The sequence below is a fragment of the Pavona decussata genome, unplaced genomic scaffold (genome assembly GCF_977016875.1).
Source record: "Pavona decussata unplaced genomic scaffold, jaPavDecu1.1 SCAFFOLD_223, whole genome shotgun sequence".
In the NCBI taxonomy this organism is placed as follows: domain Eukaryota; kingdom Metazoa; phylum Cnidaria; class Anthozoa; order Scleractinia; family Agariciidae; genus Pavona; species Pavona decussata.
Window position 1 is genome coordinate 40,595 of NW_028145628.1, and position 24,322 is coordinate 64,916.

At 41.2% G+C, this 24,322-nt stretch overlaps 4 protein-coding genes across 5 annotated transcripts in view; 3 read left to right on the top strand and 1 right to left on the bottom strand.

Moving 5' to 3' along the window:
* Positions 1-24,322, bottom strand: part of LOC146458979 (mediator of RNA polymerase II transcription subunit 20-like) — a 163,822-nt gene that overhangs the window by 22,262 nt on the left and 117,238 nt on the right. The window lies entirely within an intron of this gene.
* LOC146458980 (putative serine/threonine-protein kinase DDB_G0267514) lies at positions 13,246-14,370 on the top strand. The gene has a single exon (XM_085089723.1). It carries the CDS (start codon positions 13,246-13,248, stop codon positions 14,368-14,370), a length of 1,125 nt encoding a protein of 374 aa, XP_084945849.1.
* Positions 15,226-17,081, top strand: LOC146458981 (uncharacterized). Its single transcript, XM_085089724.1, has 2 exons — positions 15,226-16,843; positions 17,026-17,081. Exons 1-2 carry the CDS (start codon positions 15,226-15,228, stop codon positions 17,079-17,081), a joined length of 1,674 nt encoding a protein of 557 aa, XP_084945850.1.
* Positions 17,113-18,862, top strand: LOC146458982 (uncharacterized). The gene is made up of 2 exons (XM_085089943.1): positions 17,113-17,782; positions 17,871-18,862. The coding sequence occupies exons 1-2, from the start codon at positions 17,128-17,130 to the stop codon at positions 18,785-18,787; spliced, it is 1,572 nt and encodes a 523-aa protein (XP_084946069.1). The 5' UTR covers positions 17,113-17,127; the 3' UTR covers positions 18,788-18,862.

Sequence of the window (24,322 nt, forward strand, 5' to 3'; positions counted from 1 at the left end):
CCGTTTCAAATTGAAACAGCCGTTCTCAACTGATTGAGTTCTTATCCAGACGCCGCTCCACTCATGTGCCGAACCTAATTAATGAAATAAGTCCGGCAAAAGAGCGGCGTCTGAATCAGTTTGGTATGGCAAATTTAATTTGGTGCGGCAAAGATCGTTGAGTTCGACAGGGGGTGCCGCATTATGCGACACTGGAGCGGCAGCTGACTCAGACGCCGCTCCTCTCATGTGCCGAACCTGATGCATAAATGGAGGAAACACGATTTTCGTTTCAATCCGGCAATCAAATATAGCTTGCAGAACTTGACTTGCCTCAATTTCTTCTTGTAATTTCAAAAATTATTTTCGCACTGTCATCACAAGGGCGAATCTTGACATTGTTTATTCCTGTGCTTTTCGAGCGCTTGTGTATCACATTTCACTTGTCACGCAATGAAAGTTATTCGCGCTGTACAAAACTTTGAATCTCTAATATGCGGATTTTGAGACAATTTTCAGCCTTGCCTCGGGGATGTGATATCGCCAGATATAATGTGAGTAACGATTGCAGACAAGTAAGAGCATTTTTTTTTATCTATCTTCGAGTCGTGTTATCCGGTTGTGATTGAATGGGTCAAGTAGTCAGTGACAATGTTGCACTATTCTTCAGTATTTTCGACAAACACACAGAAACAAAAGCTTGGTTGGCAAGTGTATTTGTACAGATGGGCATAGAGCAGATTTTTTGTTTCTACTTTTTGGTCATAAATGTATACAGAGGTAAAATAACGGACGTGTTTCATTCATGTGGCAAGTTGAGAAACGTCTGATGTTTCACCCGGCATTTACGTCGGTGCGCGATTTTTTCAGTGTTTTCTTGCGGTGGACTTTATTCTGTTTTTTCGTAATATTTTAGGCAAATTCTGTTTTAGGTCACGTAAAAAGGGAGTATTTACACTTTCTAGCTTAAAAATAACCGTAGTTTGGAAGTGTAGCATGATATGAGAGACAGGGTATTAATTTCACTGATTTCAAGTTATTTCCCTGGGAACGGCTCAGTTCATCTCGCTTGAACGGCTCAATATAAACTTATAAACTCGAAAATTTCGCCTGAAAGGAATCATTTGATAACCTAATGCTAATATGGGGAGCACTCAAGTTTGAAGCTAGTTATTTACGTGTATAAAAGCATGAAATGAACACAGAGACCTTGGTTTTTATCTAAAAGCTTCCGTGAAGTGTATTGATAAGTGCAAAGTAACAGGAGGAACATGAAGTACTGAAATGGCGAATTGTGTCAAAGTGCATTCCACACATCGCTTGCTTTTCACGCGCCAAACTAAATATTTTAACATGATAAATAAAAAAAATTGCCCGTTTAAAAAAGTTATTTCATTACCAGTATATTTGTATACCCTTGATGATTTGGTAATCTGAAATATGGCAAAGATCACTCTATCTAAAGGAATAGCAAATATTGTATTCTTTACGTGGGCAACTTTAAATGAAAGAATGTTCAGGTGGAGATAAAATATACTGGTTTGGAAGCAAGCACAAGGGATGTAAAAACTATTGTGAAAGTGTCAAATTGAGAAAATCGAGCGAGAGTTTTGAAAATGTACGAATTTGCATAATTTCAATCGGGCCATCGGCCACGTTTTTGCCGATTTCGAACTTTCCCAATTTTTGTCAAAATAAAAATTCGCTGGAACTTTTGAATATTATTTTTGAAAAAAGTTTACCAAAAAGGTCTTTTGGGGCAAATAAAAAGAAATTCGAATTTTCGCTTCTGTCGCCGGATTCTCGAAAGTTACTGACAATGGCTCTTAACCGTAAAGTAAGTACAAGCGTGACTGTGGCTTGTCTTTAGGCTTTCAATTCGCTAGGCTTTGTGATTTATTTAGAGAGAATTTCTTTGCCATAAATCTGTTTTACCTGCTGTTTTCATCCTGAATCGAAATGTAGAATTTAAAGCTAAAACTATCGGAAAAAGTCCTTTAGAATCACCGATAAAGTTTACTTTCTCTTATTGTATTGTTATTTCGCGATAACTAAACCAGATCAGCCACATGTTTGTACTGAATTCCTGACTTTCCGTCTCAGTGAAAATTGTTTACTTCTTTTCTGCAAGGTTTAACGAATTTGGTGCGGCAGAGAATACGCCGTCTGAATCCGTCGTCGCTCCTAAGTCGCTACAGAGTCGAACTTAAATAAATTAGGTTCGGCACATGAGTGGAGTGGTCAGTCCGGGCCATAGACATTTTTGTCTATATGGTTTCTTGAAATATGATTGGTCGAGGCAAAATCAAAACAAGGAAATTTGGCCGAGAGGAACTGGGGCGACCTAGACCTTATGCACGGAAATGTACACGGCGGCCATATTGCAACGCGACAACTTCACTGTCGAAAACACACAGAAAAGTGACAATAATTTAGCGAGAAACAACATTTAATTCTGGATTTGTACGTCATGAATCATTGCATGTTCTAATTTTCGCTATCGATTGACATCAGCTCTCCATTCTCGCACTCCGCTAAGGACGTGCGGATTCTATCGAGCACAGCTTCTTTGTGCTTACGTGGACCTTCAACTTGAATAGTTGCCGGGATGTAAGCCCCTCCACCAGCTTGTTTATTTCTTTGAAACTTTTGAGCTGCGTTGGGACGAACAGTAACCGTTGGTTCTCCGTTGACAATCCTTTAATAGAGAAAAGAGATTGCAAAATTCAGACCGACGAATTCGAAAGCTGTTCACCAGTGTAAGTAATTAAGTTCGGCACATGAGTGAAGTGGTGTCTGTAGCAGGCCCCAGACGCCGAACTTTTCATGTACTTAATTCGAGGTATTAGGTTCGCCTCCTGAAAAGTTCGGCGACTGAACTGGGCCTTAGATTAAGTGAAAGTCGGGAAGAAAGCTTTTATGTTTCATTATACCACTAATGCACATTTTCTTTCTTCTTTTTCAAAAAGGGCGGAAAACTTTCTTTACCGGTAAAACCAGAAGGAAATTTCTTTCTAGTTTTCCCGGTAAAGAAAGTTTTCCGCCACTTTTGTTGATTGAATATCGAGGCATTTTAATGGCACGAGAAAGTAGGAAATTAAAGGCTCAAAGAATTGACTGAATATTTCTTGATGTAGCTTTGGGTGGAATAAATGAACTCATTTTTCAGCATAGAGAAATATTTCAAAATTGATAATTCACTGATATGTTTTCCTTCTCCCGACGTGTTTTCTGAATAGCAATAACAGATGTCACTAGGGTAAATTGATTCACTGATTGCAGAAAGATTAAAAGATCGAGTGCATTTTAATACACTTCATGAATTATTGTCAGTTGATTAACTGGAAATTCAGACTTTTATAAATAACCACCAAATTAATTTAAGTTCAACAGAAGTGTGAAAAATGTAAGACTTGTTCCCAGTCGCTCAGCTGAGAAGAATTTGCTGAGAACGCATTGCATCTAGGGAAGGCCGAAGAATAAGTAAGAACTGGGAACGAGTCTGATCAAATACCCGTCAGCGCTTCGTGTTTTTAAATCACGATATTGTTAAATCGCGTCAACTTCTGGTTCAGCTTCTGTGGAAGTCACAACGAATTAGTTTTAACAAATTGTACTCAGCTCTTTATCATGAAAAATATTTCCTGGTAGTTAGTCAGGCATGAATAATGATGTCAGCTTCAGCTAGATCGAGTGAAATAGACTGAGTTGACTGCAGTCAACTCAAAAACCCATAATACAAACGGTGTTAACTCGCCTCAAGATAAATAATCCCAAACCTGAGAAGTAATCAAATAAGACGTAAATTTTAATAGATCGATAATCTTTCTTATAATTTAAGGATTCTAAAAGTAGTCAGCGATACAGAATACACTAAGGTCGGGTTCAGACACCGAACTTTTCATGAGCCGAACCAAATATCTTAAATCAGTTAAGTACATGAGAAGTTTGACGTCTGAATCAGTTGAGAACGGCTTCTTCAATTTGGAGAGGCTCATAGTTCTTCCCGCCTGGCTCAGCCGGGAATTTCGGCTTTAGAACGGCTTTTATTCAGACGTCGAACTTTTCATGAGCCGAACCTTATGCATAAATTATTATAACGTATTTCAGATGAAGTCTCTCGTAGGAGAGAATGTACATGTTTTCCTTCGAGTAAATTAAGTTCGGCGTCTGAATCAAATGGCGGCATTTTCGTGATTTGGACCGACCTTAATTTGAGTTAAGTTCGACTCATGAAAAGTTCGGCGTCTGAACTCGGGCCTAACAATAGATTTATTACAGTTCAGTTCTGCATTTTCGTTAAATGGGCTACTATTCTGCAACGGTGGGTAACTCTTAATACCGTAAAGAAAATGCAATAAATTACTGTAAAAATTATAAGTTAGCTGATTTGGCAAATAAGGCTATTTACATATAAACACTGCACACTAATCAATTAAAACACGACTCTCTCTCCCCTCCCCTCGGCCATTCACGTGTATATGAAATTCTTGTTGCTGCATGTATGCGGACAATTTGTGCCCCGTTGCATAGTTTGCTATTTTGTTTTCCTTAACAATAATAAGATTTTTCGCAATTGTTCTCCCTCAAAACTTGGCGCCTTGTGGTTTTCAACCTTTTCTTTAGTACTAGTTGTATGACGGAAAACGCTCTTAATGGGCCCCTCTTGATCTGTTAATAAATAATTGATAACAGAGCACAATTTGCTGCCACACGTTTTTGTCTTTAAATTAAAGTTTTACAGATATTTTCACGAATTCGTTCCGTTGTGTTGTTCTTTGACTTTTAAAACCAGTTTTGATAATGAGAACAATTTTATCAGTTATAAGATTACCATGTCACAAGAACACTTAGTGTTTCCAAAACAAAATTTTACCAGCTATACGTCAACATCTGCAACACTTACCCGTGTTAAGCTCGTGCCATCACTCATATCTCAGTTGAAAACCTTAAACAGTGAGAAACGACCACGAAAACTCTTAGCTTCACAAATACAGTTGATGGATGCTTGGAAAAATATACTAAGAAAGCGAACCTTTATGCGATCAAAACAGTTTATATAAACTTGAACCGAGCAAAACATTCTTTTCATCGACGTGGAGTTAAACGTCGTCAGCCAGCAAAAGAAATCCGGAATGAGTGTATAAGAGTTTTCTGGTAACTGTAAAGCCCTCGAGGCAAATCCATCCATGTCTGGGGTGGGGATCTCGTTGTTTCGATTGACACCCTGCCAATTAAATGCACAACAATGACCCATTTTAAACTAGCCATATTTGCTAAATCAGGTGTTCCTGCATAAATACCGCTTACTAACCGATTTCGAATTACGACTGTAAGTCACGTCACGGACAGAGTTTTTTCCCGTTGTAATCGGGCGCGAGGGAAAGGAAACTAGTTTAAGTTAAGGGAAATTTAGCGGGCCATACTGTGACATACGGCCAGCAAAATTAAGCGATCACATCGTGCGTACTTACTGAGAGCTATTAAGGAAATATTAATAAAAATCAATAAAACATTGAAAACAAAATTAAAAGATGTACACGTCATAGCGGATTGCTTTCCTCGATTTGAACTATTTCTTCGGCGTTTAACTGACGGAATGACAGCAAAACCGGGTCTTGTCTGACAGCCGGCAATGAAAACGCCTCAGCAGTAGAAGGAGGAACTTCAGGCTGATGTCGTCGTATGACAGCCATTTCTATTTTCGGTGGGCGATTTTCTGGCTCTCTTAAGCGTAACATCTCGAGGAAAGCGCGGCGGAGCTTCTTGAAACGCCAACAGTAAATCAGCGGATTGGAAAAAGAACCAAAGATAACGAGAGTATCTGTCCAACTCCATACAATGACCATAACGTATGGTTCTATTGTGATATCTAAAGCAGCTGTCACTGCTTCCCATATTATTGAAGGTAAGTAGGTCAAAAGTAACACACCCAGGATGATTGTAACGGAGTTGGTTGCCTTGTTGTCTTTTTTCACTTTTCTGGCTTCTTCTTGTGTTAGTTGTTCGTTTTTTAAGCGTTTTTTCTGACGCCTTGACTCTAAATAAATATAACCATACATGTAAGCTATAACAACAATGTAAATCATGCCGAAAATACTGAATACTACGTTCAGTATTTTATTATAAACGTCCCTTTCTAGTTTAGTGTCGATTGCAAACAAAATAAGCTCTGGGATTCTCCAGCAAAATGTAAAGGCCCAAGCCAAAATTACACCAATCTTTACCCTCTGTCTTGTTACGATGCTTTGATATCTCAAGGGCTTTTTGACAGCGATAAAGCGATCGATGCCTATTAAAACAAGGTGACTAAACGAAGTAACACCAGACGCAAGGACGAGATGTAAGAAAACTGTCTCCAAGATACAAAACGGGCCATCACCAAGGATTCTCTCCAAATGAACCGCGACAGCTATGGGTTGCACTAGGAGTCCAGTGAAAAGATCTGTTCCTGCCATGCTAGCGAGAAGGATATTGGAAGGTGTTCGCAGTCGGTGTCTTGTAGCCACAGCTATTACAACCAAGGCATTTAACAGAATTGTTGGAAGAACAAGGATCGAGGTGATACTTGTTAGAGCAACTAGATTTCTGCGCGTACCATCTGTCAAGTAACTTTTGTGCCAGACTGATCCATAAAGAAAGGGACATTCCTCTTCGTCGGGGTCTGAAGTCCTGTTGGAGGATAAAAATGCCACCTTATCTTGTAAAGTTTGCAAACTGACTAAACGTTAGAACGAAAAAGGCCGAGGTAGATGTAACTGAGGCATTCTGGAACTGAATGAAAATTATAATGTGTGGTGCCTTTTATTTTCCGAATAAATGCGAATTATTTCGCAGTACGGAATATAGACAGGTGCCGTTCTTGGACGCTTATGCCTTGGTATAAGCTTCTGATACAGGCAAACATACTCTATGAATGTGTAGAGGCGGAGAAGGAAAGGTAATGTGGTGTTATCACGGAATAGATTGTATTATTCATGTTTTTAAGACATATTCTGTTTCGGAATGAACAGAAAAATGCATGTAGTTTATTCAGAATTAAAGAAATTGAGTACTTTTGGAGTTTCAGAGTTTGGGACTTTGGTTAAAAAACTCAATCAGCTACGCGTCGGTTTTGAACGCACTTCTCGTCCTCGTTTTTGATATATTACAGTGATTGTATTTATCGTAAAAGATTGAGTGAATTGTCAGTTTAATTTTGTCTACTTACTTATGTAAATTTTCTTCATTTTCTTGATAATGATGACAGGATGTCATCGAAACGTCGAAATCTCTCCGCGTTAGTTTTTCTGATTAATTGTATTTATCGAACGTGTTAACTGTCCCACATCAAAGCATTTAAGACATGTTAAGCGTTTGTTTGTCGTGTGAAGTTAAAACTGGCTGTTTCAGATCCTCAATCAAGTCGCTTTTCAAGTTTTTTTTTATTTTAAACAGATCTTCCTGGAATTGAAATCCCAATCCAGCACAGTCATGTCCAATACTCACAACTTGGTCAAAGACGTGAATTTTTGGGGGGACAGATCAATGTTGAAAGAAGAAGACTTTCACTAAAGCATGAAAGCCATAAGTATTAAAACAAGAAGAAAGTTCTTCCTAATGTTTTAAAACAGCTTTTAATAGATTAAATTCGATTGTTTATAGCGTGTCTATGCCAATGAATAAAAAGGAGAACTGGGAAAACGGAGGAGCAACTGAACAAACCAGAAACGCAAACGAGGGCGCAAGCGGAAGAACGAGCGAACGGACAACCGAGTGAGCAAACGAATAGCCGAATGACCGAGTTAACGATAAAATGGCCCACCGAGCGCTCTCCGATGAAAACGAACGAACGAAAAACCGAGTAAACGAACTCGCGAAACAAGATGAACAGTTGAACGACCGAGTGGAAAGCTCTTTTGTTTGCACCAATAAGCGGTTAAAAGCTTTTATTTCTCTGATTTTTTAATGTAACCGTCAAGGCACATATCCTTTTGGAATGATTGAGAAACGAATTGGCCTTAGTTCTTATTGCTAAAATGTTAAATAAATAATGATAATCTTATGCACGTATTTTAGTGAGCTCACTCAAAAGAAAAACAAGAAACAGCATAGGTTAACAAAAGCAAAAACTGATTCGTCTGCCCAGAAGGTCTGTCTTTCTCGTCAGGGGCACAGTGAATAGACCAGGTAGAGAGTTCAAGAAACGTTAAACAACGAAAAACACACGGAAGGAAGAAAATGTAAACGTATAACGGCGAGGAGGAAAGTTTTAAATAACGTCAGGGGGAATCTCTTTGATGACTAGTATAAAAACTGTGGCACCACAGCTGGCCCTACGTGTCTGAGATACCAGTTGTCATTCTATTCAGTTTAATTAAGTAAATTATCAAACTAATGTTTCCTTGTACCTGAAAAGTCCGGCCTCTGCAGAAGAAGAGTTCGTACTTGCCATTACTGTATTATTAAGGTTCCACACCTTACTTCGTAGGTTAAATAAATTGGAAATACAAATGTTGAAACACAGAACTAAATAGCGGCGAAATGACGGTTTAACTTTACAATTTTTAAAGCTATAAAGTCTTTTAATCTCCTTTGTTATAGACAGTTAATTATAAGTTGTTTTTATCTGATCTGGCCCGTGTCATTTATATTACTTAAACACGAAATATAATTCAAACAGCAACTCAATGCTTTACTACCCAGGTATTCTCAAGCGTAAAATTGATTGATTGGCTTCAGGCGATGCTCACGTACCCTCTGAACAGCAAGACGCGTAAACCTTCCAGGCGTTAGATCCTTGATCTCCATGTATGTTTTTAAAAAGTTGTCGCAGTTTAATTAAACGTCAACATACAAACAATAAACCACTTTCCCAGAAGGACAAAAGTATCAAGACTAATCTTGCCGTAAGTCATGCGTCTACGCGCCTACAAAGCAACAGTGAAAATGGTTGACGCAACTCGCATCGGACCATTTTCATCCACGAATCAGATTCGAGAACGCGATCGATTTTAGCAGATGTTTTCTCCGAAGACAAACATTTGGTTACGAGGTTAATTAAAACCTGATGAAGAAATTCCCTCGTAATGTTTTATACAGCTTTTAATTGATTAAATTTAGTTGTTTGTAACATGTTTATGCCCATGAATAGCAAGGAGAACTGGGCAAACGAGGAAACAACTGATCAAACTCCAACGCTCACCTGTGAAAACGAACGAACGAAAAACCGAAAGAACGAACTCACAAACCAAATGAACATCTGAACGACCGAGCGAAAGCTCTTTTGTTTGCATCCTTAAGTGTTTAAAAGGATCGATCTATTTTCTGATATTTTAATGCAAACTATAATCTTTTATAATTAGCTGAACTGGTCCTCGCGGAAAAGGAGTATTCTGATTGGTTCCCTGAGCGGTCCGAATTTTCTTTTACAGACCGCTGATATGGACCGCTTGCGGTTAAGGTTACTTCCATGTTTCGCGAGTGCCTTCAGGAAAATCTAGCGTACGCGCGCTGCTTTCGATAAAACCACGGAAAACTATATATCACTGTAAAGCTGATAAATTGAAGATTGCGAAAATATCAATGTTTTTTTTATTTGTTGGATACATAAGCGCTCAGAGGCCTGCAAACTAAATACTAGCGACGTGTACTTAACCGAATTACCCACTCTCACGTAAAGGTGCACAACCAAACAGACTGCACAATATCAATCAGGAGATAATAGGCTAACAAAGTGTGTCAGGCTTTTTCTTTATTCCTATTGGTTTGTGAGAAAACCAATCCTAAAGATGGACAATGGAAAATTTTTGTAGTCGCGTCAGACGTTAACACGTCACGGGAAAAATATTTTGAATTTCGTAAAAGCCTGACACACTTTGATACATTAATATCTGAAGACCATTTTGGCCAAATTTCGTTGAAATCTGGCAAATCTACATACCCTATTAATTCATTTGAAGATGGGGAATTCGCGTAAAAACAAAAGCCGTGTTTTCGGCCGTGAAACATTTTCAGAGTTTTCGCACCTCATTAAAATACTTGTCAACGCGCTCATGCCGCCGGCCAATCAAACACAAAGAAGCATTCCCTGGGGAATTCTGTAGATTAAAAAGAAACAATCGAAATTCCCTGCGGAAGCATTTAGTGTTACTGTAATATTGTAAAGCGATTTCTTTATGGGAAAAGTTAAGTCTGGCGCGAGAAAGCCACCGGCGAAACCAAAACAAAGAAGAAAACGGCAGATAGACGCAGAACATGAAACTGGCAGCCCCAGCGGAGTTGACAAGAGACACGCACTTCTCACCGCTATCAGTAGATCAGTACGCGAGGCTTCGCGATAAAGTTCGCTGCTTATTTTCAGCGGGAACGCAGTATTAAGCAAAATATGCGAAAAAATTCCTTCTAACATAATGTGATTTTTGAAGCGACTCGTGCGTTCCATTATTGTGGTCGTGGAAGCGAGATGTCCCGCTTCCACTGCTTATGGCGATAGAAGCGAAACATCTAGCTTCTATGACCACAATAAATAAACATTTTTCCGGTGAAAGAAGCGAGTTGTTTCGCTTCCTACAACCAATGGGCGACAAGAAGCGAAACGTCTCGCATCCACACTCACAATAAATAAACAGTTTTGTCAGGTGAAAGAAGCGAGTTCTTTCGCTTCCTACAACCAATGGGCGACAAGAAGCGAAACGTCTCGCATCCACACTCACAATAAATAAACAGTTTTGTCAGGTGAAAGAAGCGAGTTGTTTCGCTTCCTACAACCAATGGGCGACAAGAAGCGAAACGTCTCGCATCCACACTCACAATAAATAAACAGTTTTGTCAGGTGAAAGAAGCGAGTTGTTTCGCTTCCAACAACCAATGGGCGACAAGAAGCGAAACGTCTCGCATCCACACTCACAATAAATAAACAGTTTTGTCAGGTGAAAGAAGCGAGTTGTTTCGCTTCCAACAACCAATGGGCGACAAGAAGCGAAACGTCTCGCATCCACACTCACAATAAATAAACAGTTTTGTCAGGTGAAAGAAGCGAGTTGTTTCGCTTCCAACAACCAATGGGCGACAAGAAGCGAAACGTCTCGCATCCACACTCACAATAAATAAACAGTTTTGTCAGGTGAAAGAAGCGAGTTGTTTCGCTTCCAACAACCAATGGGCGACAAGAAGCGAAACGTCTCGCATCCACACTCACAATAAATAAACAGTTTTGTCAGGTGAAAGAAGCGAGTTGTTTCGCTTCCAACAACCAATGGGCGACAAGAGGCGAAACGTCTCGCATCCACACTCACAATAAATAAACAGTTTTGTCAGGTGAAAGAAGCGAGTTGTTTCGCTTCCAACAACCAATGGGCGACAAGAAGCGAAACGTCTCGCATCCACACTCACAATAAATAAACAGTTTTGTCAGGTGAAAGAAGCGAGTTGTTTCGCTTCCAACAACCAATGGGCGACAAGAAGCGAAACGTCTCGCATCCACACTCACAATAAATAAACAGTTTTGTCAGGTGAAAGAAGCGAGTTGTTTCGCTTCCTACAACCAATGGGCGACAAGAAGCGAAACGTCTCGCATCCACACTCACAATAAATAAACAGTTTTGTCAGGTGAAAGAAGCGAGTTGTTTCGCTTCCAACAACCAATGGGCGACAAGAAGCGAAACGTCTCGCATCCACACTCACAATAAATAAACAGTTTTGTCAGGTGAAAGAAGCGAGTTGTTTCGCTTCCAACAACCAATGGGCGACAAGAAGCGAAACGTCTCGCATCCACACTCACAATAAATAAACAGTTTTGTCAGGTGAAAGAAGCGAGTTGTTTCGCTTCCAACAACCAATGGGCGACAAGAAGCGAAACGTCTCGCATCCACACTCACAATAAATAAACAGTTTTGTCAGGTGAAAGAAGCGAGTTGTTTCGCTTCCAACAACCAATGGGCGACAAGAGGCGAAACGTCTCGCATCCACACTCACAATAAATAAACAGTTTTGTCAGGTGAAAGAAGCGAGTTGTTTCGCTTCCAACAACCAATGGGCGACAAGAAGCGAAACGTCTCGCATCCACACTCACAATAAATAAACAGTTTTGTCAGGTGAAAGAAGCGAGTTGTTTCGCTTCCAACAACCAATGGGCGACAAGAAGCGAAACGTCTCGCATCCACTCTCACAATAAATAAACTGTTTTGCCAGGTGAAAGAAGCGAGTTGTTTCGCTTCCAACAACCAATGGGCGACAAGAAGCGAAACGTCTCGCATCCACACTCGCAATAAATAAACAGTTTTGCCAGGTGAAAGAAGCGAGTTGTTTCGCTTCGTACAACCAATGGGCGACAAGAAGCGAAACGTCTCGCATCCACACTCGCAATAAATAAACAGTTTTGTCAGGTGAAAGAAGCGAGTTGTTTCGCTTCCAACAACCAATGGGCGACAGGATAAATAAACTCGCAATAAATAAACAGTTTTGTCAGGTGATAAAAATTCGCGCATTAGTTTTGCAGTGGTTGGGTGAAGCCTGGGCACTAGATGCTAAGGTACTCTTCCAGTCGAGATTGCACGTGGTTTCATCCTGTTCCGTTCGTGGAGATATATGCCGACTTAATGCGCCCTATTTGTACCACGACTGTAATGAGCAAAGCCTTTCTTATATATTCAGGTAAGGTAGCTTATTTTTTCCCTCTTTACAGTCGAACCAGGTCAAGCGTACCCCCCTAGACTCTATTAATGGATCGATTATTTGAAAATTGAACCCATTAGTCGTTTCAAAGAATGCATTCATTTATTCATTGTTAGCGCGGATCAATGTTCAAATTAAAATTCGATTCTTACTGGCTTTTAATTTGAACATTGATTCGCGCTAACAGTAAAAAGAATAACCTGTAAAATTTAAACCACAGTACATTTAAAACAGCTCGTTCGTTCAAACTGTTCCTGCATGTTGTTGACACGTTCATATAATTCATTATGCAAATTTGGTCATGGCAAAAACCCAAAGTCAAGCGCTTGCAAATGAGTCGGGCTGAAAAATTCCAATTTATTTTTCATGTATAGCATTACCCACCTTGTAGCATGAAAAAGTATGGTATACATTTCACCAGACTGTTCATTATATCGCGAAGAATAGCGCAACACATGTGCCGGAGGTCATTGTCATTGTCGAAGGTCAACTGAAATGAACATCTTTTACTGTAAGTTCGCAAACTTTTCGCTAAATTAATTTGCATATACCTCAAAAAGGGAACTGCTTATTATGATAAATAATATAAATAATATTATCTACCAGTAGATAATGGAGGCCCCGAAGGAAACGAATAGACGGCGTTTTATCACATTCTCTAGAGCTAAATGTTCGAAAACACCTGTCATCGAGGATCACTACAACATAAAATGGTCGGAGATCATGCTGGAAGGTGTAATTGGCGAGGGAAGTTACGCCCGAGTGCACAGTGGTAAATGGAAAAATACAAGTGTGGCTGTGAAACAGTACAAAATCAGCAAAGGTGTAGCAGCTTACAGAAATATGGTTGCTGAAGAGGCGAACGTTCTCCTTCGTCTTTCGCACCCTAACATTGTAAAATGTCTCGGCTTATGTCATGAAGAAGTATCTTTGGTGCTGGAGCTGATGAGCAAAGAAGTTCAAGTTGACGAAGATACGGCTTCTTATCATAATTTGCGAGAAATGGTAGATGATTTACAAGAGTCAATACCCATGGATCTTAAGGTGGACGCCTTACAACAAATGTCGCAGGGGCTCCAGTACTTGCACAGCAATGGTATAATTCACTGCGATATTAAGAGTGCAAACGTTCTTGTAGGGGGCAAAGATGACGACTGGCAATTCAAGCTCACAGACTTTGGTGAGGCACACAGATCCATTACAACTACCGCAAGCACGGTGATGCAGACAAAATCCTTAACTGTAGTGGGAACAGCTGCATTTATTCCACCTGAGTATTTAGTCGGTGATGTGGTGCCAATGAAGACATCCAGAGATGTATACTCTTTCGGGATGGTGATGCACGAGCTCCTGTACCCAAACATGAAACACCCTTGGCAGCACCAAGTGCCACATGGAGAACTTTCAGTGGTAGCTAAACTCGTACTCGAAGGAAAGCGACCTCACATTGAACATGCCCTTCCTTTGAAGCCATACACAAGCCTCATGCAGGAATGTTGGAAGCAAAACCCTCTCGATCGGCCAACCATAAGTGAAGTTAGTGTGAGGCTACAAGAAATGTGGACTTTCCTATTGGATGGTTACACTGATGAGGATGAAAACAGCACACAAAGCCCTGTTCTGCTAACAAGTACCACCCTCTCACCTGCGTCGTCGCCTTTAAAGAAACGCCCTGATAGAGAGAGTTGCAGAAGCCATTTGAAACCGTCCGCAGAAATAGTGTGGGAAACACAATAGTTGAAAATGGAACCAGGACAGAACGCAAGCCACTGTCAAATGAAGCATCCAAGTAGTGGGCAGTACGTCCCCTTGACGATAGAAGAAGGCCTGCCTAGCTACTCTATTGTCAATCAGAAGGTTTATTCAGAAGATTTGTCAAGATCTCCCTGTGAAACAGCTGGTGCAACCCAAGGGACTAGCTTACAATCAAGGCCAAGCCCTAACCAGCCCAGCAATCAGTGTTGTCTAAAAGAACGTTTGGAGAAAACAGATAGCCAGGGACAAATACTCAGTGACGCAAGAGAGGATACCTCCGGAAGTTTACTAGACAGCGGGGTGGAAGAAATCGAGGTCTGTAATGATAGCCAAGGTCACCACTCGAGTATTAACCAAGAAGAGAATTCAGAAGTAACAATCGAGGGAAACTCTGCCTATGAGGGACTTGAGCATTTGCCTCGTATTACGCATGATACCAAGATAAGGTGGAGCGGCCATTTAAACACTTACTTTTCCATTTCAAGTCTCCGCACATTCCAGGAGCATGCCATAAATGCGCTTACAAGTGGGAAGGATGTGGTAGTTATTCAGTCGACTTCAAGTGGGAAGAGCTTGGTGTACCAGCTTCCTGCTGTCATGGCTACTAATCAAATATCCCTGTGCTTGTGTCCCACCATCTCCCTTATGCAGGATCAAGTTTCCAATTTAGTTAGCAAAGGCGTTAACGTTGTACGGCTGGGATCGGAGCATACGTTGGCCGATTATAATGCTGTCTTCAATAGCGCACCTGAAGACCTGGCTAAGATCGTGTACATGACACCATAATATTTGTTTGGTGGAACCGAAAGTAGTGGTTGTTTAGAAAAGGTGAAGAAGATGGAAGAGGAAGGAAAGTTGGCGTATGTAGCGATAGATGAAGCCCACTACATATGGCAATGGGGTGGTTCGTTTCGAAAGAACTACTCACAGTTAAAAACACTAAAAGATTTGTTCCCCAAGACCCCCATTGCCGCCCTAACAGCCACGGCAACGCCCGAGATGCTAGCAAAAATGAAGAAGGACTTGCTGAGATCTCCTTTTGTGGTTAGAGGAAGTGTGAACAGGCCCAACGTTTATGTTGATATCGAACGAGGACAGGGTTTCGGAGAAACCCTAAACAAAGGGAGAAAGAAAGATAAAAACATTGTAACGGAAAGGGATCGCTTCGGTCCAACCGCAACACGAATAAAGGAGAAGATAAGAACTGATTGCGCGATTGTTTATTGTTCATTTGCTGAAGATTGCAGGAAGTTGAGAAACATTTTGAAAGAAATGGGTGTGAAAGCGGAATATTACGTCGGGAGCAGTGGTTCTATGACCCCTACAGAGAAGGGCGCAGTTCACAGAGCGTTTAAAGAAAAGGCTCTCCAAGTTATTTGTGCAACTGAGGCATTTGGTGTAGGAGTAGATATACCGCACGTGAGGTACGTCATCCGAGTGGGTTGTCCGCCGAGTTTGGAGCTTTGGGTTCAGGAGCTAGGTCGTGCTGGCAGAGATGGCAAACCCGCAGAAGCACTCTTATTATTCAATGAGTATCCCGACTGGCAGAGGTTGCCTTTCTGGACAAGGAATAACCCTCCTGAGGAGAAAAAGAAGAAGGAAGACCAATTCAAGCAGTGTTGGCGTTACATCTATTGCCCATTTGTCCGCAGGTGTTTGCGAAGAGCAATAGGAGAGCATTTTGGAGATGTTACCCAAAACGTGGAAGTAGAAGAGAGATGCTGCCTCTCCTGTGAGAAGGATAGTGCTCCTGCTGTTGATATTTCAAAGTATTTGCTGATGCTGTTAACTGCCATCCGTGAGTTGCAATCCCGAAATGGTGTTGGTGAAAGAAAAGTTATCGAGTGGCTTCGGGGTAACGACGTGAAGTGGAAAAAAACCCCGGAGATGAAGAAAAGAGTAGAGTCATCAAAAGTGGAAGGAAAGGGAAAGGAAGACGTTGAACAAGGTCGGGGGACATTGACTCCTGAGTGGTGGAAAGTCGTTCTTCGTCAGTCAATTGCCTTGGGGTACGTGGAAATGCATTTCTTTACCCACCGATTTCAGAGATATGAGCAGACGAGTCGTACCGTGACAGTTAGTACGAAAGGAATGGAATTCGTGAACGAAGCCCGACCTGTTAAGGTTCCAGAACCATGTTCACTAGAGAGTCTTCTAAAGCCACACAAAGAAAGAATGGAAGAGAAAGAGCGAGCCCCGAAAACCTACCGATCATCTAAGCATTTCCTACTTGGTCTCAAAGAAATGATTGAAGATACATCTTCATGGGTGAAATGCGTCGCTAAAGAGTATCAGTACCCTGGTTTTGACACCGAGCCGGGTAAATTGTTGTATGTGGAGAACGTGAACCAGTTAGCTCAGTCGGCAAAATCTGATCCACATTTCATCTACAATGACATGCAGTTGTCCAGAGGACCGGCCAACAAGCCTGCTACAAAAGTGTGGAACATCGATGGTGCGCCCACAAAAGTGGTAATTAACAAGAGTCGTTGTGAAGGGGTTAAGAGATGTAGTGCGCCCACCTGCTCCTACGTGGTGTCTCGTCGGCAGCAGCTAAACCGTTGTAGAGCCCATCCAAAAGCACCTCTGGAGAAATCTAAAACCTGCAACGTCATGTTTGTCTATATTCATCCTGAGGAATGCGAAAGGGATGTAAGACGTTGGATTGGGGTCGTCAGCTCTTCCCCTGGTGAAGTGACTCACTCCCATGAAAAACCAGCCCCAAGCAAGATACCAACGATGTTGCACGAACAAATTGTGGAATGCGTGCAAAGCGACTTCACAAAGACCGCCAAGGACGTGCAATTGGGTTATGGAATGTCATGTATGCCTGCAGATGAATCTCCTGTTGCAGCAAATATCGACGTTATAAATCGTGTAGTGAAGAAGGCAAGAGTAGATCCCAACTTGGTCAAAGCGTACAGCATCATTCAGAACTACGAAGCGCTAGTTCAATGCCGTGTCAATAAAGATGCTAACAAGAACCTCACTACTACTGACAACGAGAAGCAAGACCAACCCAACTTTACCGACGAAGTAGATGCCTATCTATGTCCTTACAAAGTGGATCACTACTTGACAGACAATCTGAATGCAGTTTTCTTCTTAAGTAGATTAATGGCGAAGATTCTTTCAAGTGCTGATTTCATTGTTGTCGATGTCACGTTCCCACCCCTTGCTGATTTCCCATACCTGCTCAATATTGTCGCCTTCAATCACCTCACGATGGAATACATGATCTGTGGCAGAGCGAACTTGGACCGAGTAACAGCAGAGGCATATCAAGTGGCTTTCAGTGGCATATTCAATTGTGTCAAGAACTACTACCCAGAATTTGACCCAAAAGACTCCCTACAGGCAGTCATTGTGGACTACTCAGATGCGCAAATACAAGGTACGTTCTACATTTGCCCCCCAAAAATATATAAGCGGTAAGTGATCATAGAGCGGAGCAAATATTTGTTATTTTTGTGTATCTTCAGGTTTAGTCCAAACTGTTGGAAAGGCCAAAGCATTCAGTGTGCTGAAAGGTTGCCAGGTGCATTGGATGCGTTCAGTGCTTCGTGTGGCAAGTAGAGTGTGCCAGACAGACGAAGAGCAGATTGCTTACAAAGTCATCGGCAGAGCTATTCCTTTTGCAGAAAGCGAAGATGATGTACTTAAAATGTTTGACGCACTATGTGGAAGGGTCACAGTGTCCGCACTGGATGGAATTGTACAGTTTGAAGATATATCAACTACCTCCATCATGAACACTCACTGGAGTAAAGCAGAAACCTGGTGTCAGTGGTGGACACAAGAGAGGCACTTGAAGCTGTTATGTGAGGCCACCGCCGACATGAGTGCAACTGTATGGGAGACGACTCCATTTACAACGAACGCCGTCGAGTCTAAAAACAGGTTGAGTGTTCCGTCTTCAAAAGGGCCGGGTACCCTGATCACGCAGTTAGAGCATCAATATCGAATGGACAGGCTGGCTACGCAAAAGCATGTAGCGGCCGAAAACGATGTCACAATCCATCATCGATCGGATACTCAAGAGGCCATGGCGCGACGAGCAATGGCAAAAGCAACCTGGAGAAGGAAAAAATCATCCTCCAAGACAGCTGACAGAAGTGGCCCTCCCGATACTAATATGCACGAACCCACTACAAGTAGGCAGGGCAAACGACCACTACCAAACCAGCAGGAAAACCCTCGCAAGAGGAACAAGAGCGAGCTACTCGGGCGACTAGTATCAGTGGAATGTATGGGAGAAGACAGGGTCACGCTGGGATGGTTTGATGCACGCGTGGAGTCGTATGACAAAGAAGCAGGATATCTTTTGCGGTTTTTAGTCAACGAAGACGAATTTATATACGCAAAGAAAATACCAGCTAATGACATTACGCTTTTGTGATGTGCATAACGGTATAGTCATTAGCTGGTATTTTCTTTCATTGAAATGTAGTCGTCCTCTCTATGATATCGGTAAACTCGCGCATTGACGATAGGCTATATATATGAACTGAAACAGTTCAGTTTTTAATTTGCTTTGCACAATCGTGAAATGAAGTGCTCCAGTTAACTCGAGTTAATAGCCTATATCGACTGGTTCAAGCGGATGTTCGCTTAGTATATCATTCCGATTTAGATTACAATTGCATTGAAGTCGTTAGGTCACCGTTGTTCAGATTGGACCGTTCAGGGCATGTTTACAAGGTGGTTGGACGACCCATCGGCAACTCTATTTCGCGGGATAATTTGTTTCTAGGTCACAACGTCAAAGTGTAAGCGGCCGTTCAAATTGGGAAGGCTCTAGTTAGGCGAAATACTAGTTGCGGAACCGTGAAGTATAAGCCTTCCTTATATGACTTTGCAAACATAGTTTTAGTGGACAAGCATTAGCCTTTTCTTGTTATGATTGCTATCTAATTACATAGATATGTTTAAAGTTAGATGATTTTTTTGTAAATTGGGAACTATTTGGGTTAACAGACATATTTACCATGCTTAATTGAGTTAATGGCATGTTTGGTGTTATATTCGAAATACATTTGAGTAGCAATACACTGAGGTTAACTCAAGAGAACACAAAATTTAGAGAGATTATCTCCTCACTCGCACGTCTCTTTTTACCTTTTGGTTGAGACACATTAAGTATATTGATTTATATTTACGAGTTTTATAATAACATCCTTATATTTTGCATGCTTTAGAGTACTTTAACATTTTACATTCAGTGATTATGAGTCATTAAGAGTGATTACGTTTTAAAAAAAGAAAACATTTTATGGAGTTTAATAACGCAACGTGATATGTACCACACGTGAAAGAACTATCAGCCTGATTCACGTAATCAAATATTTAGAACTTAAGTCTGTCTAACTTTCATCTGTTCCTATTTTGATCGGACAGCCAGCAAGAACTTTGGATCCCTTGGGTTCCAACAAGAACACTAAGCTATTTCTCTTAAGGTGTTTACGAGTATTCAGTAAGTTAATATCTTTCTTTATGTCAGCTCCCACAAAAGCTCTGTCAATACAGATCACGTTCCATGAAGGACATGAACGTACAACAAGCGCGGTGATTGGTATTCAAATGATTTATACGCATTTCTCCGTGAAGTTTTAACATGATTTAATTTTGGGTAAACGCCATCGCTATGTACTTGAAGATGACGCGCATTATGAACCAATCACAGTGCTCTGTGTGGATGTGCGCGCCGCGTTGTTTAACAAGCAAAGCGTTTGAGAGTTCAGTTGTCAACATCCATTAAAGCTCCTAAAGACGAAAACGAGTTCCTGTCTTTCACGAAACCAAGCCGAAAACTATTCCTCGTCTTGTTTTACCTTGGAAAAATATTGCTCTTGCCCCTAAGAGTCATTGAATGCGGGACGTTTCGCTTCTTGTCGCCCATTGGTTGTAGGAAGCGAAACAACTCGATTCTTTCACCTGGCAAAACTGTTTATTTATTGCGAGTGTGGATGCGAGACGTTTCGCTTCTTGTCGCCCATTGGTTGTAGGAAGCGAAACAACTCGCTTCTTTCACCTGGCAAAACAGTTTATTTATTGTGAGAGTGGATGCGAGACGTTTCGCTTCTTGTCGCCCATTGGTTGTTGGAAGCGAAACAACTCGCTTCTTTCACCTGACAAAACTGTTTATTTATTGTGAGAGTGGATGCGAGACGTTTCGCTTCTTGTCGCCCATTGGTTGTTGGAAGCGAAACAACTCGCTTCTTTCACCTGACAAAACTATTTATTTATTGTGAGTGTGGATGCGAGACGTTTCGCTTCTTGTCGCCCATATGTTGTTGAAAGCGAAACAACTCGCTTCTTTCACCTGACAAAACTGTTTATTTATTGTGAGTGTGGATGCGAGACGTTTCGCTTCTTGTCGCCCATTGGTTGTAGGAAGCGAAACAACTCGCTTCTTTCACCTGACAAAACTGTTTATTTATTGTGAGTGTGGATGCGAGACGTTTCGCTTCTTGTCGCCCATTGGTTGTTGGAAGCGAAACAACTCGCTTCTTTCACCTGACAAAACTGTTTATTTATTGTGAGTGTGGATGCGAGACGTTTCGCTTCTTGTCGCCCATTGGTTGTTGGAAGCGAAACAACTCGCTTCTTTCACTTGACAAAACTGTTTATTTATTGTGAGAGTGGATGCGAGACGTGTCGCTTCTTGTCGCCCATTGGTTGTTGGAAGCGAAACAACTCGCTTCTTTCACCTGACAAAACTGTTTATTTATTGTGAGTGTGGATGCGAGACGTTTCGCTTCTTGTCGCCCATTGGTTGTTGGAAGCGAAACAACTCGCTTCTTTCACCTGACAAAACAGTTTATTTATTGTGAGTGTGGATGCGAGACGTTTCGCTTCTTGTCGCCCATTGGTTGTAGGAAGCGAAACAACTCGCTTCTTTCACCTGACAAAACTGTTTATTTATTGTGAGTGTGGATGCGAGACGTTTCGCTTCTTGTCGCCCATTGGTTGTTGGAAGCGAAACAACTCGCTTCTTTCACCTGACAAAACTGTTTATTTATTGTGAGTGTGGATGCGAGACGTTTCGCTTCTTGTCGCCCATTGGTTGTTGGAAGCGAAACAACTCGCTTCTTTCACCTGGCAAAACAGTTTATTTATTGTGAGAGTGGATGCGAGACGTGTCGCTTCTTGTCGCCCATTGGTTGTTGGAAGCGAAACAACTCGCTTCTTTCACCTGACAAAACTGTTTATTTATTGTGAGTGTGGATGCGAGACGTTTCGCTTCTTGTCGCCCATTGGTTGTTGGAAGCGAAACAACTCGCTTCTTTCACCTGACAAAACTGTTTATTTATTGTGAGTGTGGATGCGAGACGTTTCGCTTCTTGTCGCCCATTGGTTGTTGGAAGCGAAACAACTCGCTTATTTCACCTGACAAAACTGTTTATTTATTGTGAGTGTGGATGCGAGACGTTTCGCTTCTTGTCGCCCATTGGTTGTTGGAAGCGAAACAACTCGCTTCTTTCACCTGACAAAACTGTTTATTTATTGTGATTGTGGATGCGAGACGTTTCGCTTCTTGTCGCCCATTGGTTGTAGGAAGCGAAACAACTCGCTTCTTTCACCTGACAAAACTGTTTATTTATTGTGAGTGTGGATGCGAGACGTTTCGCTTCTTGTCGCCCATTGGTTGTTGGAAGCGAAACAACTCGCTTCTTTCACCCGACAAAACTGTTTATTTATTGTGAGTGTGGATGCGAGACGTTTCGCTTCTATCCCCATAAGCAGTGGAAGCGGGACATCTCGCTTCCACGACCACAATAATGGAACGCACGAGTAGCTTCAAAAATCACATTATGTTAGAAGGAATTTTTTCGCATATTATGCTAACCGTTAATTGCCCATTTTCAGCCGGTCAACAACGGCGAAAGTGGCTGAATTGTTGCCGGCATCTTCGATTTCGGACTCTGAACTAATGTTTGACTCTCCACTATCGGCTTTCTTGTCCTCGAATTTCTCTGCTGCCGAGGGAGTTATTTTTATCCGGCTCGCCCCGATGTCTTTCGACGAGGATGGGTTTGAAAGAAAATCTGACTGGTTGTTCAAAGAACGGCTTGTCGCTCTCCGCCAGCTGAAGTTTTTAGGCTACGTCAAATGATTTTTTGACCTTCTTTGGCCCCGTTTTTTTCTTAACTTTCACCCAAGGCGACTTTTCAAGTTTCGCTTTCTTCATAACAACCTTTTACGCAATGCTTGAATCCAAAATGAACGCTGTTTCACAGTAAAATTTTACATACAACGCCGTGACATGCGATGAACACGATGGCAAAAATATGCAAATTTGCCGGTTATTCGAGATCGCGGGTAAATTTTGCCGCGTAATATGTCAACACAATCCCGCATAAATTGGATTATGACACCTTCACTCGCTCACCACTTTTCCTACAAAACTTTGTTTTTCAGGTAGCTCGCGTTCTTTTTGAGATTTCTAACGGCTGTTTTCACGAAACTTTGCAGCCCTTTCTTGTTTCAACAGTTATCTAAAAAAAATATTTGAGAAAAAATTGCCCTTCCTTCCCTATAAGTAACCTTAAAGCGCATGTTCAAAAGGGGAAAAGTTTTTCAATTTTAACAAAAAACAAAGCAAAAATGTTTAAATTAAGCGTATGAAATAGGACCTGTTCAAACCGTCATGTGGGAGTTTTTACTTTCGTGCACTGCTTATACATAAAAAAGTTCCATGCTGACTAGAAAGCAACAAGCAGGAAAATCTATATAATGTAATGTGACCGAACGGAGGAAATAAAGCATTTTGTTGTTGTTGTTCGGTCCGTTTTTTGAAAATATATTCTTGTCCTTTTTTGGAAGTTTATTAAAGTTTATAAACTCGACCAATACCTTCCCAATACGGTTACCTCACACAAGTTTAATAGCATATATATCCCCGTTTCTCATTAAATCCAAAAGGATATGTGGCTCTAAGTTTGCATTAAAATATCGGAAAATCGATCCTTTAAAACACTTGAGGTGGCAAACAAAAAAGCTGTCCGCTCAGTCGTTCAGCTGTTCATCCTTGTCACTCCGTTTTTCGTTCGTTTGTTTTCACCGGTGAGCGCTCGGGAGCGTTTGATCGTTAGCTCTGTCATTCGGCTATTCATAAAATTCGTTTTCTATCAAGTTGTTCTTTCGCTCGTTCTTCCGCTTGCGCATTTGTTTGCGTTTCTGGTTTGTTCAGTTGCTCCTCCGTTTGCCCATGTCACACCTTCTCGAGGGAGGCTATTTTTGTACGTTTCACTCCGTTTACTGACACTAAGAAAAATACGGGTTTTCCTATAAGATCTGGTTCACACTAGCGCAGAAGCAACGGAAGTGGAACTGGAATCAGAAGCATCTTCTGATCTAGTGTGATCTAGTAACTTCTGCGCCAAACAAATCCATGAACAAAGGGGCATTCTTCTTTGTCGGGGTCTGAAGTCCTGTTGGAGAAAAACAATGCCATCTTATCTTGCAAAGTTTGCAAACTAACTAAACGTAAGAATGAACGACACAGGCAGATGTAACTGAGGCAGTTTAAAATTGAATGAAAAATGGTGATGTGGGGGGGGGGGGGGGAGCTTTTATTTTTAGCGATGAAAAACGTTTTATTTCAATAGTGAATATTAATAGACAGGTTCAGCAATTAGGCACTTGTGATGACTTTTTTATAATTTTAACAATAAATGCCCAAATTCCAGGACGTTGAGATAGACCATAATTATCTTGATTCTTTACTCATCACTGATATTGTTATAAACAAAACATGGCCAATAGTGGCTTTAAACGAGGTTTTCCGCTGGCTATTTAAAAAAGACACCGAAAGATTGACTAAACGCAAAATTCGCGGAAAAATTACTTTACCAGTAAAACCAAAAGGAAATTTCTTTCTGGTTTTACCGGTAAAGAAAACTTTCCGCCGCTTTTGTTGCTTGAATATCGA